The sequence below is a fragment of the Ostrinia nubilalis genome, chromosome 13 (assembly GCF_963855985.1).
Source record: "Ostrinia nubilalis chromosome 13, ilOstNubi1.1, whole genome shotgun sequence".
NCBI lineage: Eukaryota > Metazoa > Arthropoda > Insecta > Lepidoptera > Crambidae > Ostrinia > Ostrinia nubilalis.
In genome coordinates, this window is record NC_087100.1 from 11,821,513 (window position 1) to 11,841,146 (window position 19,634).

At 38.9% G+C, this 19,634-nt stretch overlaps 1 protein-coding gene across 3 annotated transcripts in view; it reads left to right on the forward strand.

The window, feature by feature from the left end:
- Nucleotides 1-19,634, forward strand: part of LOC135077673 (cyclin-dependent kinase 14) — a 103,947-nt gene that overhangs the window by 61,618 nt on the left and 22,695 nt on the right. For all 3 annotated transcript variants that reach the window (XM_063972236.1, XM_063972238.1, XM_063972237.1), the window contains exon 4: nucleotides 17,886-18,088. In XM_063972236.1, coding sequence (XP_063828306.1) covers nucleotides 17,886-18,088 — 203 coding nt within the window. The remainder of the gene's footprint in view (nucleotides 1-17,885; nucleotides 18,089-19,634) is intronic.

Here is a 19,634-nt window from a genome sequence, read left to right on the forward strand (position 1 = left end):
TAGGGCTTTTAGTGTAACTGGTGTAACCTAAAAAGTACACTGCTTTACATGAATTTCAGGTTGTCGCCGTGTGAGCAGCCTCGAAACTACTTTTCAATGTGATGGCGTGATGGGTCATATGGCCTCATTTTGTGTTTAGGAAAGGCGTGTACTTTGTAGGATTATATGTTATACCTGAATAGACTTATGTACTTTTGGTTATATTCTTAAGTGGATTACCTCCACATTATTGGTTTTTACTCGAGCAGTTTTTCCTCTTGAGCAAATATTTGTTTGTGAACTGCTTAACCTATTTTTATGAACAGCAATTTTAACTGGAAGTTTCTTGCTTTCCCATTATGCAATTTTTGAGCGCCCAAATTGCCCTAAACAAATTTCGGACAAGTTTCAAACTAGTTAAAGTCAACATTTGAACCGAGTTCGGTTAGAATAGTTCTATGCAGTTGTTTAAACAAATAGCGGGTATAGCCCGGATTGTTGGGAGTGCTTCATTACTCGCATCCTCTGAAACTTGGATAGTTGATACGCGGAGTTCGGGAATACTCTAGCCCCTATGATTAAGTACCTACTAGGCTTTTGTTGAGTTTCTTGAGTTAGCATGTCATACTTCACTGCGTTGTCGAAGTTTCCGCGCTGTCTCTCGCTTTGATATTTCAATTGTTTTATAAGGAATTTGATGGGTTTCTTAGATTAGATTATTCAATGGTTTTTTAGGCCTGCTATTGCGAAGTGTAATTTAACTTACTACGCATAAGTTGAGTGACGTTAATGACAAATTGGGACTTGCATACAACGTCATTTACATAACAAGCCGCTTATAAAAAGAATTGGACTTTATCCTATTCTGATGTCATTGTTTATGTACCTAATTCTTAACAAAACCAACATTATTTTTCAAATTGTACCTTAAAATCTTTGGAGCTGTAGTTATTGAATTGAATTATGGCCTTTTTATAAAGGCTCAAGGATACACTACAATTAATTTCCCTAATCAGGAGTGTAAAATGTCCCTTAGCTTGCCAACAGACAATTATTTCAAGCATGTCTAGATGAAGTCGAGCATTCTTCGAAGTCTATTGAACAATTACATCCCTATTAGTCCAATACCCTTCGGGGCCGGGTTCCCGTGATATCCGTAAAATGGTAAATAATTTAACGTATGCAAGGTCGGTAATGTCGGAATTACCGATTGCGATTACGGGAAGGCTCTTAAACCTTAATTGTTTTGGTGGTTTAAGGCTTAATTATTTATCGGATTGTTACCCATTTGTAAGAAGATGCTGCTTCAGGAGAATAATTTACACCAACTTGTTGTAACACTTTTTATTTCCAGTATTCACACAATACTTTACACTTTTACTAGGCACTACTGCACAGTTCAAGAGCTCGATACAGAATGAGCCAAACAGCCAAGTCTCTCAGTTTTGTCAAGATGGCGGTGCTAGTGTCGCACAACTAATTTGATTTCCGTTTGGCGATTTATTTAACTTTAATGTATTTATTGCTTTATAGTTATTGTATAATTTAAATAAGGATTTGTATATAATTTACAAGTGTTAATTTTGAATTTAAAAGAATGATATTATATTTTAAACTTACTAATTTTAAAACTAGTCAAGAAAAACTCTTATTATATTTTAAAATATTCTAAATATTATTATAATATTCAAATAAACCTTACACTCGACCATCCTGATATCGTGTGTGGTCCCCATACACGCATCTGGTGAAACCTTACACTTGGCTGATTGGAACTTCTGTATAATTAACAACATGGCTTTACTAAGTATTATACATTAAAAAAACATTAAACATTACACTGATTTATTATTGTTTACTTATCTACAATAATAGGGTCTAAATACAATTAACGTATCACTCAATTATTATGTTCGTATGGTATAATAAATATTAAATGCAAAATCATGGAACATATTATTAGCATAATAATAATGTGATAAGGTTAATTGTATATACGACCTTAATTTACGAAAGAATACAAAACAAATGATACATATTAATTTGCCTCGAAAAGTTCACTCCGGGCTCAAATCAATAGTACCTCCAAAATACTTTCTGAAGCTAATTCAAATCATAGCTTGGAAAATTCACTCCAAGGGGTTACTCAATTAATATGAATGCCTTGAAAAATTCACTCCAAGGACTTAGTTACATTAATGCCTTGAAAAATTCACTCCAAGGACTTAGGTACATTAATGCCTTGAAAAATTCACTCCAAGGACTTAGTTTCACTAATGCCTTGAAAAATTCACTCCAAGGACTTACTTAGCTATACAAATGCCTTGAAAAATTCACTCCAAGGACTTAATTTACAATATGCTTTGAAAAATTCACTTCAAAGGCTTACTCTTATAATTATATAAGACTAAAAATTAGAGATGAAACGGATAATTGTTTGGCCGGATACCGGATACCGGATATCCGGCCAGCTGCTAGGCCGGATAGCCGGATATCCGGCGGCCGGATAGTTGCCCATTGTCTCGTTGCATGTCGTGGCGAGTTTAGCGCCGCACAGGGGCTTCGAACGCGACCATTAGTAGACTAGACTAGTCAAACTTTTCGAAAATCGAAACCGTCCGAATAGAATGTCAGATTTTGCCACTTGAAAAGGGGGCAGATCAATTCGGGCGATTTCGGTTGCCATCGTGAGTGTGTAATTGAATAGCGAAAATTAAATTAGTTTACTTGCTGCATAATCTGACTGAACTGCATCATGTCATCAGACCATCAGTGAAAAAAAGAACGCATATTTTATTTGGCAATATTTCGACATTAACAGATATTTACTATTTATGTATTTGTCCTTAGAGTGAATAGCTCAGAAAAAGAAATAATTTTTTGAAAGGCCTTAATATGGCTTTTTTGTAACTTTTTGGACTTTAAATAAAAGCCGCCGTTATTATAAGCCATTTTATTGATATTTACCTCAAATATTAATGTATTTTATTTTATTAACAGGAAATTGTCGTAGTTTTTTAATATCCGGTATCCGGCCGGATAGTGAGCTACTATCCGGTATCCGGCCGGATAGTAAATTTAGGCCGGATATCCGGCCTACCGGATAGTTACCGGATATCCGTTTCATCTCTACTAAAAATAAGTAATAATTAACATCATCATAAACTAAAATAAAATAAGTAAAGTAATTCATAAATTTAGTAAACCAATTGATCACTCAAATTTCAAGATGATTATAATATTAATAATTTTCGTAAAAATGTATAAGTAAGTTGTTAAATTAATCGGGTAATTCATTATCATTAAAACTGGTGTTCATTTCATTTCCATTAACGCTACCTATCTCATTTTCATTAACGTTACCTACCTCATTTTCATCATCACTATTTTCTTCTACTTCTAACGCAGATATATGTATCCACGGCTTCATCCTATCAGAGGCAACAGTTGTTTTGCGTTTGTTCCGCATACCTTCAAATCCCGGTATTGGCGCTAGCTTATACCGGTCATTGCCCAAAACTTTTGCTACACGATACGGCCCTTCATAAACAGGCATGAGCTTTGAACTTTTTCCGTGGTTGTTAAAAGCGGTTTTGGTTATTTTAACTAAGTCCCCTTTTTTATATAAACGCGCTGGCCGTCTGTCCTTATCATAATACTTTTTTTGATTCGCCTGTGCCTTATCAATCTTTTCTTTAACCTCACTACGCAATACGCCTAAATCCACTGCCTCGCGAGTTTCATCGGATATCTCATTAAGAATGGGATTCAATTCACTAGACATTGACATTCCAAACAACACCTCAGCTGGAGCTCTACCAGTGGTTTTTTGTATTGTGTTGTTTAGTCCCCACTGTATCCGACCTAACTTGTTATCCCAATCTTTTTCGTCAGATTTTAAATTCTGTGCAGTCAATGAGTCTAAAATTGTCCGATTGTAGCGTTCTACCTGTCCATTGGATCGGGGGGACGCTACCGCATTTAAAACATGCTTAACCCCTCTATCGAGACAAAATTTCTTAAATGCATGAGATGTGAAACTACTACCCCGATCACTCACTAGGCGTTCTGGTGTTCGAAAGGTATCAAAAATATCCTCTAAAACTCTAAGGACATTTTGGGTGTTAGTATTCCTAACGGGCTTTATAAAAGCAAATTTTGTAAATGAATCTACAATGACTAATAAGTGGGGGTAACCCCGTTTCGACTTCACAAAGGGCCCAAGATGGTCGATGTGCAAAGTGTGGAAGGGTTTTGCAACTTTGTCAATAGGATGTAATAGACCTTCTCGTGAGTTCACACACTTTTTAGCGTATGCGCACTCTATACATGAGCTGACATATTTCTTGACGAAACGAGCCATTTTTGAGAACCAATACTTGCTCTTTATCCGATCTAAGGTCTTTTCATAACCAACATGACCTATATCGTCATGGTTCATTTTGCACAACTGCCATCTTGCGCCCTTAGGAACCACCCACCGAATATCACTTTTGTCACCGTTCAAATATCTAAACAATTTGTTATCATGAATAATATAATTGTCCTTAATATACTCAAGTCCTTTTTCATCCACCCTACTACGAAGGATGTCCCGCACCCTTTGCAACTCTGAATCTCCTAACTGCAGGGTTAAGAGCCAGTCCTGGTCACTAATTGCCATCACTGCCGGAAACGGTTCCGGGTCTAGATTTTCTGAACTATCAACCGGATTTCTTGAAAGCGCGTCTACATGTGACATTTTACTGCCTGCCCTGTACTCTATCGAACAATCAAATTCTTGCAGAGCTAACCACCATCGAGCTATTCTTGGCACTAAATCACGCTTCTGGAAGGTTGATCGTAGCGCACTACAGTCGGTTACCACCTTAAAGGATTTACCTAATAGAAAAACCCTAAACTTTTTCAGAGAGCTAACAACGGCCAAAGTTTCCAGCTCATAAGAGTGGAAATTTTTCTCTTCAGGTGTTGTTTGCCGACTGTAATAAGCCACGGCCCTGAACGCTTCGCTATCATGAGATCGTTGTAGCAGAATACCACCTACACCTACCCTACTAGCATCAGTATGAAGCTCCGTTTCTGCTAAGGGATCAAATATAGCCAGAATAGGCCTATCTGTCAGTCTTGCTTTCAAAGAGTTAAAAGCATTCTCTTGAGCTTCAGTCCACTCCCACTTTGCCTCTTTTTTAAGAAGTTTAGTTAGGGGAAACGCAATTACCGCAAATCCATAAATAAATTTCCTAAAATAGCTGACCAACCCGAGAAACTGACGTACCCCGTGTACATTTTCTGGTCGAGGAAATCCAATAACAGATTTAATTTTCGCCTCACCGGGTCTCATTCCTTCAGAGCTGATCTCATACCCCAAGTAATCGATCTGATTCATTAGAAAACTGCATTTAGATAAGTTTAATTTTAAGTTGGCTTTATCAAGGAGTTGCAACCCTTCTTCTAGACAATTAAGACATTCATCAGAAGTCCTTCCAAATATTAACAAATCATCTATGTAAACTGTAGCTTTGTCGAAACGCATGGGGCCCAGAACATGATTCATCATTCTCTGGAACACTGCTGGTGCGTTTGCCAGGCCAAACGGCATACGATTAAATTCGTATTGGCCGTCAGGCGTGACAAAAGCTGTTAGGTGTTTGGATTGTTCGGAAATTGGCACCTGATAGTAGCCAGACATTAAATCAAGAGTGATGAACCATGCCTGACCTGACAACCTAGCTATTTCGTCCTCTATCAAAGGCATAGGATACCGCTCCTTAACCGTGATGGAATTTAGCATTCTATAATCAACACACATTCTTGCACTACCATCCTTTTTTTTTACCAAAATTATGGGACTCGCATAACTAGACACAGATTCCCTAATAACCCCGGCATCTAACATGTCTCCCACCATTTCACGCACCTTATCACGTTCATGATGTGACAATCTATATGGTCTGTACACAACAGGTCGCTGGCTGTTTAACTCAATATTCATTTCTGTGGTGTTCGTGCAACCTAGACTAGCCAAATCATCTGCAAAACAATTCTTGTAATTGTCAAGAAGGTCAAAAAGCCTAGCTTTGTCCTGTTGTGACACACCATCCCCTAATATTACTCGCTCTTTATTTATTGGAGCGCAGGGTGCACTTGAGACGTTATTGTTCGTCATTGATGCAGCTATACGATTCACTACTTCTACTCTTTCAGCGCGAGAAAATATAGAATTTTCTAATAGACAACAAGGTATTGAGCAAGGTGTTATAGTCACAAATATGTTACCATTTTCTACGTGGTAAACTCCTCCCGAAACAATATATTGAGCGTTCGGTTTTCCTACAATACCTGTATTTAGGAAAATATCTCCCGTGAAAATAGGTTCAGTTTTAGCCTTGACGCTAGCAGTTCCGTAAAGCTTAATATGTTTACTAATCCTAACTCTCGATATAGGCTCATCGTTTTCGTGGTCCAAGCCATCAACAGGCATAACAGTATTAAGCGTGAGAAACTGTAACTTGGTTGCATCTTTGTAAATCACAATATGCGACTGCTCGGAAAAAGATTGGCCAACCAGCATTGGCTTTTCAAGTAAATTATCTTCAACTACTCTACAGGCTACCGTAGCCGGGACTTTGTCGATTGTGATATTTAATTTGACTGTTCCTAGCGACTGGACTAAGCTGTTACCAAATCCCCTCATCATTGTCGGCTGTTCGTCATGAACTACCTTGAGTTCCTTCATAGTAGATTCCCTAATTAGTGTGACTTCACTGCCAAGATCCACAAATGCATCTAAATGTACACCGTTAACTAAGACCTGCTTAATAAATTTTGAATTTTGATTCGAGCTGGAAATGCACATAGTTTTCTGAACCGTGTCTATGTTTGTGGTTTTGTCTTTAGCGAAACAATTCTCAATTGTGTGTCCTATCTTATTGCAACGTTTACACTTTAGTAGAGGCTTAGGGCACTGAGTAAATGCATGTCCTTTATCTTTACAGTTAAAACAATAGATAGTACCCGATACTGGTTTCACTACTGTCTTATTATTATGATTACCATCTGCCGTAGTCATATTGCTCTTATTCCTGTATGGTACATTAGTATGAGAATGAGACGTCATGGCCTCCTTGCTACTCAACAGAAATTGGAGTAACTGATCTGGTTCGGAGCATCTCAGAGCGAGAGCACTAGACTTAACAGTTCTATCACTTATGCCATGGATGATACAATCTACGGCACGTTTGCCTTGGATATCGCATTGATTTAGCAGAGCAAGTTTTTCGTAAAAGTAAATCTCAATTGGTTCCCCAAATCTACTTCGCCGCTTCAACATGTCCTCCAAGGACTGGCCATAATTTTGTTCGCAAGGAAAGGCACTAATAAGTTTCTCCTGCCATTGAGTCCACGAATATAAAATAGAATTAAGACTTTCGTACCATATTTTGGCCAGTCCTTGTAGCTTCTGCATGGCGAAATGTACGGTGGTCCTTTCGTCCCACCCGTACACAGAGGCACATTCGTTGACCTTTTTCAGCCAGACGTCTACTCGTTGATTTTTAGTTGCAGGGTCAAAATTTGGAACTATACGAGATTTTGAGAATCTAGACCTCTATAAGTTGATTGTGCACTCTGTGATGGCGGTTGGGACGACAAGCCACTTTTGAGAGATTGCAAAAGATTACAAACGTCTTTAGTAGTAAAAGTAGGGCTACGTACTCTTTGTGGAGGCTGGTTCGCGCCGGCGCACTCGTCGTGCTGGCTGGTGTTGGTCTTCAACGGCAGCAGAGGGCTGCGTTGCTCGTAGCGCTGACCCTCTTGTCGGCTGCTTCGTCTGCGCCCGCGGCTGCTCTCGCGGCGGCTGCGACTGCGCTCACGGCGGCTGCGGCTGCCCTCGCGGCGGCTGCGGCTGCCCTCGCGGCGGCTGCGGCTGCCCTCGCGGCGGCTGCGGCTGCCCTCGCGGCGGCTGCGGCTGCCCTCGCGGCGGCTGCGGCTGCCCTCGCGGCGGCTGCGGCTGCCCTCATGGAGGCTGCGGCTCCCGTCGCGGTCCCTCTGTAATTCCCGCTCCAGGCGAGAAATTCGTCTTCGTTCCAGCTCCAATTCTTGTTCCCGTCTACGCAAGTGACGGCTACGACTGCGCGTCCCCGTCCGGTTGCGTGTGCGGCTGCGCGTGCGACCGCCACTACGAGGCCGCTGAGAAGCGCTGCTACGCTTGCGCCCCGGCGGCTCTCTACTTTGACGACTTCGAGGGCGGCCACGGCTTGGGCTGTCCATGTCGCATGGAGGCGGGCTACGCTCTGGAGTAGCTAATTTTCGTCCGCCTTCATGACTTTCGGGTTGCTCATCCATAGTGACACCTCGTAAAAACAAATTTAGATGATTAGTAAGGGTTATAATATAACCATCCGAATACGGGAACGAAACTACATAATATCATCTCCCAAATTGATAATATTTTTAATTACGTTCCCGTTAATATATATCACTACACACTTGTCTGGATGTAATCACGAAGGTTAAATCACAACGACAAACAAAAGAAGTTCTTGTATTTATAGAAATATAAATGTTATTATAGTAATAATATGTGCTACACAGCATAATTGGAGACACATAACTTCGTTGATCTTATTGATATTACTACTTACTCGTTGTTTATTTAAAAGTACGACTTAAAAATAGAAATCATAAGTTTATGCTTTGCAAAGTAAAAAATAAATAAAAAAATGTGGGTGTAATTAAAACCCTTCTAGGTTCCTGGTAGTTGGTATTTTAGAAATTTGGTAAGCTTATAAGTTTATAAGCATGTATAAAATCTACGATAAACACTCGGTTGTGCAATCACCAGAAATGCGTTTCGCTACGTGTAACTGAGGCAGTAGCATTTTTCGTAATATGAATAAAATTAAACAACAATACCCAGCATTTCTTACTCTCAAAGCTTTCTTTAAAACTAATGATATTAATATGAATTATGGGCGAGTACTTACGCGCTATGGCATGTGGCGTTGCATCCCACTTCTGACTTGTAAGAAGATGCTGCTTCAGGAGAATAATTTACACCAACTTGTTGTAACACTTTTTATTTCCAGTATTCACACAATACTTTACACTTTTACTAGGCACTACTGCACAGTTCAAGAGCTCGATACAGAATGAGCCAAACAGCCAAGTCTCTCAGTTTTGTCAAGATGGCGGCGCTAGTGTCGCACAACTAATTTGATTTCCGTTTGGCGATTTATTTTACTTTAATGTATTTATTGCTTTATAGTTATTGTATAATTTAAATAAGGATTTGTATATAATTTACAAGTGTTAATTTTGAATTTAAAAGAATGATATTATATTTTAAACTTACTAATTTTAAAACTAGTCAAGAAAAACTCTTATTATATTTTAAAATATTCTAAATATTATTATAATATTCAAATAAACCTTACACATTTTTGGATCTAGTCCTTCAAATAGCGGCGGTCGCCTTGTGGTTTGTAAACCTACCCTGTGGTTTGTGGTTTTAGTGTCGACGCTACCCTTTTCAAGAACCTTTTGTATTGGCCAGTTAATTTAAAAAACATAACCAACTGGGTATCTGTACCAATAAGTAACATGCTTTGCTTCTACTCATTACAATTTAGAATCTAATAAAACTACCTACTTAAGAGACGCCAGTGCTTAGCTTGTAGAGCAGTCGTTAGTTCAATCAATGTGGACTACATTGAACTTAAGCTGTTTATTATCAAAACCTCATCCCCATCAGCTCAATTTTAAGTCTTATTTGGTCCATAATAAACTCAGTTTCAAAAACAAACATCGCTCGGCATAACAAGTGGTTGTACGACATCCCATGACAGCGTCGTCGCAGTGTAAATAAGCGACGTCGATTGTTTACGGACCGTTTTCGGCTCGTTGTTGTTACGCAAGCTAACATGTGCTCATGTACAGTTATCATGATGCATACGCAGTTAGGATAATGCACCTTATTTTTTGGATAAGCAGGAGATAATAATTGACTAAATTAGCTTGGCATTTTGTTTCACGTATTAATTTCTCCCGCTGCTCTATGTAGAGTTTATGGGGGCCAATCTGAGGAAATACACAATGACTTCTTTACGTTTTTTACGAATAGGAGAGTCTTCCAGTGACTTAGCCAATTTTCAGGTTGTCCTCGGGCCAAGTAAACAAAAATCTACTTTTTCAGAGTGGGCCAGATGTTAGAAGAAAAAATATTTAAAAATTCAATCCAGTGACTTGGCCCCTGGACCAAGTTAGAAGTGGGCTAAGTAGCTGGAAGACTCCAATAAGTAATTCACAAATTCCAATGACTCTTTCATTGGAATTTGTGAAATTATATATATTTATTTTGGAAAATTAACTGAAAATTGTGTGCCACTTTCTTAGTAATAACAATTAATCTTAGGTATAATATCTGTAGGTAAACACAAGGTGTTGTCCCCTTTACTTCTTACTGAAGTCGTATCGTATCATAATGTGAAATGAAACTTTTCCGTGACGATTTTTATCGCCATTGTCTTCTCCATTTTCAAGTCAACAAGTCGCCAGGTTTCCTACCACACATTCTTTTCCTTTACAATTCTACAAATACGTTAGTTTTATATGGAAACGTTTGTAACCTCAACCAATGTGAAACTCAAAAAATAAACACATTTCAGTAATAATTGTCAACAGTTTGATTAATTCGCAGTCACGTGCGGGGTGACGATTGTGGCATATGCGTCTGATAATTTCGTTATATTTGGCTGATATAATAAAGTTATTTCAATTACTGGTGTATTTCGGGCCTTAATTTGTTTGCAGATTGCAAAATCAGATTCTGTGGGGCGTGATAAGTAAATAAACTAGCTTTTCCAGTAGCTTCGCTCGCACGGTCCGTAGCAGAGAGAAATTACCGTGCACTTTCAAAAATGGAGATAAATTATTATCGATGGGTCTTAAAACTGTACCAAAATTACTTCTATCTAAATCATGTCAAACAGAAAGAAAAGAGTTATTTTCGCATGTTATGTATAGGTAGGTATACATAACATATGCGAAAATAACTCTTTTCTTTCTGAGAATGAGAATGTTTCCTTCTAGTCGTTGATGATGCGTTTACGTTTTATGACAACATGGTCATTGACATCCAGATAACATAACCGACTAACCGTGTTACGTTTTCAATGATAAAATAATGATTATGATCAGTTATAAAGTGGCCGATACGCGATCGGTGTATCGAGCTGTAAACAACCTTGTGAATGTGTTTACAAACAAAGTAGCGGAGTTGCGTTGTTATACTGTTGTTAGCGACGCAAATGGGCGCGAGTGAGAAAAGTTTGCGGAGGTTTTGGCAAAGGAAACGTTTATTAATTTTATCGATGCTATTTTGGGAAAGTATGTAGCTTATAAATATAATTTTCTTCTTAAGAAGAAAAATACAATGTTAATAATTTTGATGGCACAAATTATGCTATAACTATGGTGGTGTTTCGAGTGGGTTCATCATAATAGTCCAACTGCTACGGGGTTCAAACTACCCACCCTTGGCAAGTTCAGAATCGGCAGTCCAACACATCCATTGAGCTATTGTCGCATCTGAAATATTTTAATACATAATTTTTCTACTCATCTCTCATTCTCATTATAATTAATCAACCTTAAAAGTGAAGAAATCAGGTGAAATACAGGCCAAGAGCTTCCTCGTTGTGAATAAAAAAAAAGTGGCATTTTTTTACCCACGTCCCCTTTATTCAATGACATGATTTTGAAATTTAATAAGGTCAGCAAAATAATGCTTTACAGAAACTGCGATCTTTATTAATGACGTCTGTCAGTTTTGTCATAAATCTCTATCTGACCCACGAGCGGTCAGAACGCTACATAATAATATGGTAATGAGGGAATGCACCCCGTTCTTGCGGTCTTTAGGGCTGCCAATTGAGAGGTTACAACATCATGATATCTTATTAAAGAGTCTTCTGGGGATCCTTATGGCAATTTTCTTTCTATTTTAAGCGGTTTCTTAGTTAAAAAGTCAAAAATTCATTCTTTTCATCGCTAGCCGATATTCTATCCCGAAGTGGTAATAGCATAGACTATAATTTGGGACGTGTTTTAGTGCCCTGAGAGGAGTCTTACATTTTTTAAAATATGGAATCTGATACGGTTTTCAATAAAGTGCTTCGACAGCTCTTAGAAGATTGTTATAGTGGTAACTCGTTAATAGAGACAGTATTTTTACTGTTACAACGATAAATAAATCTACGCTTTTAGTTCGGTGCCTAAAATCATTTTTTTTTATTGCAATATTTGACTTAAATGATTTATGGACAACATTTCAAAACATTGACATCCTTGCCCGTTTGAAACCCCACAACCGCGCGGGGTTCCCTTATTTGGACATGTAAACAAGTTATTGTTTCGACGCGAGGGGAATCTTATAAAACACTGAATAAATAAACGGGTAATATGCGGTTGTTTACTTTCGGACACAGCTTTGTGCCCGCCCGGGATGGCGGATTGTTTATGGGATGGAAGCATGTTTCGTATCTATTACAAGAGATTTAAGGGTCCATTTTTTAGAACTCTGTATGTTTTTTAAGAACTGTTTACTGGTAAATGCAAATAATATGTGTTTACCATAAAGATATAGAGAGATGCTATAAATTAATGCGCTGAGTTCGAAACTCGTGTCGCATTAGAAATTCACACACACAAAGTAATCAAAATATGTAGGTACATCAACTGCGGTATCAGTACCCAACGTTCGAATAATCTTTAGTATAGATGACCCACGCTGAACTGTCCCACCAAACTCAATGACAGGGGGGCGCTACCATCGTTCAACTACATATATGGTTTCCGACATGACAAAAATCTGAACCAGCGATCCGGTATCGACGGTGGCGCCCCACTGTCAATGTCATCGACAGGACAGTCCAGTATTTTGGAACTATATTACGTAAGCAATGTAAACTGACGTCGCTGCTGTCATTATTGCTGTCACGAGAAATGTGTTATGTTTTTGGGCATATTGCTGCGACACCGGCGCCGCCCCCTTGTCACATCTCCCTTTAGTTTCTGTGATCTGTGGTGCTTACCTATGTAATCGATTCGGATCTATTCACAAATAATTTGCCAAAAATGTCTTATGAATTCATGAGCTTCTAATTTCGTAATACGGATTTCCTATTTAATAGTTGACTAAAATTTCATGGATATGCACCTGATTCCATATTGTGTCTTATATCAATCAATCTTTTAGTAAGATGAAGCTTTCATTATGTAAGTAGGTAGCTAATTATAGAGCACGAAGTAAATTTAGAAATCATATCACATAAAGTAGATTTATTAAAACTTTGACGTGCCCATAATCTTGTATTCTAATCGCGTTGTTTTAATATTACATTTACAAAACTTATCTAATAATCAAACCTAATAAAGCATAAAACATCAGTTTTTGGAGTCTTCGTTGAAAATATATTTGACATGATCCGAATATATTATAAGTTGAAAGGAAAATATTTTTGAATAAGAGCACAAAAGCTTTAATAAGTTTTTGTTTTGTTACAAAAGTAAATACTTAGCTTTTACTACTAAATACATATTTAAACTCGCTCAATTCATTTACTTTGTTAATTTTCTTTAATTACTTTTTTTAGGCACTTCAGTACTAGTTATTCTGTGGAACTATTAGCCAAAACGTTTCCACCTTTGTATTCAAAACAAAAGTACTTTCTACATTTTAAAATGAAATTGAAAAACTTTTGCTCTCAAAAGCGGCCATTATTCGGAAATTTCCTTAATCATGTTTATGTACTGTTTATGTAGCGATCTGAAATTGCCTCGCTATTTCACGCCGCCCGCCATTTTCGGCGTATTTTATTCTCATTACAGTCGGAAGTAATTACCGCGGGTCCAGCAACACAGGAGCTTTTGTTTCTTTCCACCTTTTTGCTTTGACCTTAATGTACGTGATAAGGGTGTCGGTGTACTCCTCCGTACATTTTTAATAACCTGAAAAAATGTTATCACGAGAAATAATTATGTGAAAAAGGCAGGTAACGTTAGAACCTTTTGTGAAAATTAAAATCGTTTATTTTTATTCTGAACTGATATTTTTTCAGTGTGTTAATTGAAGGAAAAAAGACTGACACGAAAAAAGCTCGTTCAAAATTTTAAAGGGCATTATTAACCGTACAATATCGTATCTCATATCCACGTATACAGGAAGGGGAATCCCCGTACGCACGATTGTAAATTAACGCCAAACAAGCGGAGTTGCGATTTGTCACGTACCGTACAGACAAGTGACACGGCGGTGTAGCTGTCGCAATCTGATCTGACGCACGCCATGACCTGTCATGTCACAAGTCGGTGCTCTGTCTTGACTGTCTAAAATTCAGTATAGGCGTAAGATATTGGTCCAGTATTAATTAAGTGGCTGGTAGGTACTAACATGTAAGAAACATGTATGGGATACTGGCGTAAGTCAATTCGGCAGAAGTAACCCACTAACCTTTTTCTGTTCTGGTTGTCAAATTGAATAAACTTTAAGCTATAGTATATTTTACAAGGGTTAGCAGTAGTGAGTTAGTATTTCCAGTTGTGTGGTCTTAACCTAAAATGATAGGGCGAGATCTCCCGCCAGCTCTACCATTACGCATTGCGTCAAGCTATACCTAATTAGGCTAATTGTCTTTTGTTTCGACGATCATAACCGTCACGATGAGAGACGTCCATTTTAATTACGGAAATGCTGAATTGGGGGGCGCGCCGGGTGACATGTCTTTTCGTGGGACCAATAAACTTTTTTTATTACAACCCACGGAAAACATAACACGTAGGCGTTCGAAAGTCGGTCAGGAGGGGCGGTGTCAAAGGCTGTATCAATAAAATACGGTAACGTGGCATAGGCACTACTAAACCCCCTAAATGGACGTATAATGATGATGTTAGCGTGTTTTGACAACGCTAAACGTTTGTGGAACGGCTACGTGAATAAATAATTTTGACTTAACGATTTTATTGGGTTCCCTTTTAGTTTTTTGGGACGGAGTTTTCCCCCGTGACGGTTGGCGGCGGAAGCTATTTGAGGATTGCTGAAATTAGGCCAGTTATTTGATTTGGTCTCTATAGAAAAGATTTAAAATGTTTTCCTTGTTGTGTAATGCTACTATTAAATAAAGTTACTTTAAAAAAAGTAGTCTTCCTCGTAATAAATTGTCATGTCAATAAATTCCACTTTAGTATTTTATTATTCTGTTTATTTATTATTTATTATTCATGCAAGTCAAAAAGTGTTTGAGTGTACAGTAAATATTTTTTCATTCGATAAATAAAATTACATCAAAAAAGACGATCATAAAATACGAAAACTGACACGCAAACATGTATTTACAGCGGTACAGTCCATAAAAACTTCGCATACTTGGGATTAGCCGTAAAGGCTGTTATCAATAAAATTATCATAGCCACTGGCCGGGTAACGAGGGGCGGCCTATCCCTTACCCGGTGACCTACTTAGCGCCCGGGAGCGCATGCCAAATTGACATTTCGTGCGCACCTACGATACGCCCGTGAGAGCCAAAGCACACGATGCGTTGTGGCGGTGCGACGCCGGAGCGGTGACGCTGCGTTGGATTATTCCACTTTTTCTCCTGGGTTTCCTCATTTCACCTCGGAACCTTTTCACCCAGGTGATATCACCCAGATGAATTGATTCGACTAAAGCAGTCGCCTTTGTTCACCTAGGAATTAATTCACTACCACAACCACTACCACTTTAGTCGTAAAGTGGAAAATGAAGCTAGATGAATTGGTTCCGAAGTGAAATGAGGAAACTAAAATTCCACTTTCTTCACCCAGGTGATATCACCCAGATGAACAAAGTGGAATAATCCACTGGTTCGTCTTACAAATATCTGTGGCGGGCACACGAATGCGACGCCCCGTCGCGTGATACCGGCAAAATCTTTGCGGTGCGGTTCCGCAACGCATCGTGTGCTTTGGCTCTCAGTGCGCTGCTATGTCGTGCGATGTGCGTGCGCGACGTGATATGATCACACAGGATATGAATTTGCGTGGACAACGGAATGTCATAGGGATGAGGATCGGGTGTTGTGACATTTTTAGGCTGGCCCTAAATTAACAGTGGTTCATCTAACCACTTTAATTTAGTGACAATAATTAAGGCATGATTCGACGGTTTTATTAACGTAATGCAGAGCTATATCAGCGATTGAATACATACTGTAACTTTAGTGCAAAATTCGTATTTCATATTGGGCTGTAGATGGTAATGATAATACATCAAATATGTATCTTCGAATGTTGTAAATAAAAGCAAAACATTTGACGATTTGATCATGATTTACACACATCAGTAATTTCCCTGAATGGCTATGAGTTCACGGTCGATTAGGCACAAGCTCAAGTCAATATCTGTGTTTATATTGTTCTGACAAACAAACACGATGCAGCCATTAGCCGTTACATTGGACAGTATAGGAACAGCTTTGGAGTTTGGACCACGGCTTTCGGCCAGCGATATTCCAAATTGTAATATTTGGGACAGGGCCCCGGGTGTTGTTGACGTTTTGGGAGCAGCTCCTAGCGAAATGACAGCGCACTTTGTATGATTGCCTTCCCGGCGTTACCCGGAATGATACACCGAGAACATCCGTAGCATAACATACGATTACTCTATGCCGCTTTTCATAGAATAATGTATTATTGCGTACAAATGCGTTACGAGACCGTGCTCCCGCGTACAGATTGGCTTATAAAGTTTTTATAGCGCATAGTTTGTTACAATTTAAGGGCACTAAACCGTTCATGGGTGATGTGTATGGGGTAAACGTACAATCAGATTATGAATTACGATACGACACACACATAACTATGAGTCTAAGTTCATGAATGAAATTGATGAGCTTAGACTCATGTGACTAGTCTGAATTTATAGAAATTTAACCAATCACAATCATATTCATTGGCCTAAACAAGTTGTGGTAACGGATTGAATGGGATTAATTAAATTAATGAGCTCTACATACTCTTATGTGCTAACCAAAACCGTGAGCTTACCTATCGAATTAAAACTGTTCTGTTTATGTGCAACGCAAGCTTAGCCTGGATTTGTTTATTACCTAATCTATCAATGCCCCCTGGCTGGCGTCGTAATCAATTAAATATGCATAGAGTCGATTACCTAATAAAGATAAAAGCTCCAATCTCGTCCGTTCTCATCATGTTTTAATCGGACCGATCGATTGTCTCCATAATCGATTTGCCCGAGAACCTATTTCGCTGTCTGCCAATGATTTATTCGTTAAGCATTCACGTCACATCGATATCGCTTCTTTGTGACGCTAACGCTCCAGAGTGCCCCTCGATCGACGACGCGAAGAAAAATAGCCGCTTTCAAACCGCGGCGCCACTCCGCGCTTTTTATTTTCTCGTGAATTAATTTGCTTACTAAGTGCTGCGGGGAAAATTGTGCCAGGATTTTCAGCCTGTCAATTGACGTCGCTCGCGCTGGGAATGTTTGTGTTTGAGAGTGCTTTGATAATTTGTATCGCGTCGAGATTGCGAGTGAATGTGGTTTGCGTCAGATGCGCGCGATACGGTGAAAAAGCGGGCCCGAAAAGCGACCGACATTACCGGCAATGGGTTTATCAAACAGCGAATGCGAAATTTTATCGATACTCGTTTTGTGAGCGCGAACGCTGTTCGTGATGTTTTTTTGACTACATTTCAAATTGCGTCCATTTAAAAATGGAGTTGTAATAAAAAATGTCCCTATAAAATTGTTTATTCGCTCTTACTGACTGCACATATAAATGGACGTTTCCCTCCGGTACAAATTGAGTTATTTGTTGTAATATTTTATTGACTAATATTTTTTATTGCAGAATGGAGTGGAGGGGGGAATGGGGAGTATCGTGTGCGGAGACAGCTGTCAGTGTCGTCCGACTCCAAACTCCTGGACGAGGGTGCGAGGGAAGACGCCCGGGTGGTCATGAGGCCTAAAAGGCCGCCTAGGCCCAAGTCAGAGGCCTTTTTAGGGCCGCATGACCACTCCAACCGACGCACCAAGCGATTTAGTGCCTTTGGGGTAAGTGCTGTTTTATAAGTATTCTTCTAAAATACTTACATTAAATCAACATCATTAGCAAAATGGAAATACGTAAAATGAAAATCCAAATTAATCTGAATCGATGACATCCATAGATTCCTTCGAATATAAAAGCAGCCCCATAACGTAGGTAAGCATTGCTAATTTGCGATCGGGTGCCAAGTCCCGAGATTTATCCGTCGCTATACATTATACATTCCAATGGATATAGAAATTAAGCCATTGAGAATTCTATGAATGTACATACATTACAGATTCAATATGTATTTCATGTAATAGCGATGTTATTGAGACAAGAATATAGTCCACTAAGTTTGCCCACAATCGCTCGCAAACGAAGCAAGAGAAAATATTACGTGAATTAGTTTCAGTAATTTCGTCAAGTAACACGAGTTACATGTATGTATGTCGTTGATTCTCACGGTGTTGGATACCTATGCCACATGATCCGAGATCACGGAAAAATTAGCTGAAAAGTACATTCACACTGTCGCTCGAAAAAGAGAGAAGCAAGAGCCATGTAGTTCCAGTCATTTGCACAGGATCGCTGTCTCGCCGAGTGCGGTCACTCGTTACAGAGTCGCATGTATGGTAACTACAAAGAATAATGATAAATGACTCCCTGGCGCTCGCGGTATCGCTCTGTACAAATAGGCGAGCGCCGACGTTGATATATGGTACGATTAAGATTGGATCTTTGTAGCAATTTTGGCGGCGTCGAATTCACGCTTCCTCGCGCTAATTCCCAAGTTGACTGCCGATTTAGCTGGAAAAGATCTAGTGCTCGCGAGAAACTTTTTTACGGAGTTTTTCGTTTTGTTAACTGTTCACGAAGAGATTTTGTTGGGACTTTTCGGGGTGATGTTTATCGCAATGTTTTTTAGTAGTGCTTACCTACTTTCAGTTTGCGACGATGATAAAATGTAGGGCGTAGCTCCTAGACTTAATTTAAGTTAATCACAAAATTTATTTTGCTTAAATCTTCCACATTTTTGAGGGGTGCATAACTTAAAATCGACGTTAAAACTGTCTATACAATTTCGATTAGTCTACTCTATTTTGCTTTCGCGAAGTAACATCGATAAATTAATTACAAAATGTAAACACTAAACACGTATGAACACGGGCTCATAACAAATCGTATATAAATAGAAAGTAAAAGGATTACTCTACATCATGTAACACTGTTGCATGCGTACTATTAATACTTGCGGAGTAATTTATAGAAATCCTAGCAGTGCGCCGCTGCAAGCCGCATCTTGTGCATTAGTGCAGCTAAATATTTGGACAGGCGAAGAGTGGGCGAAGAAAGCGAATCTGTGTAGAATACACTTTAGTTAGAGTATGAGGTGAAACTTGACTGGAGTGAGGGGAAAATAAATACTGCGTACTTCGGTGTGCTAACAGCTCTAAGACAAACGTGCCGCTGAAGTTTTGTGTGGCAACCCATGATGGTCGATAGCAGGTACTCTCCATTATGGCAAACGTATTTTGTAACTTAGAAATACGATAGTTCCTTATTTTA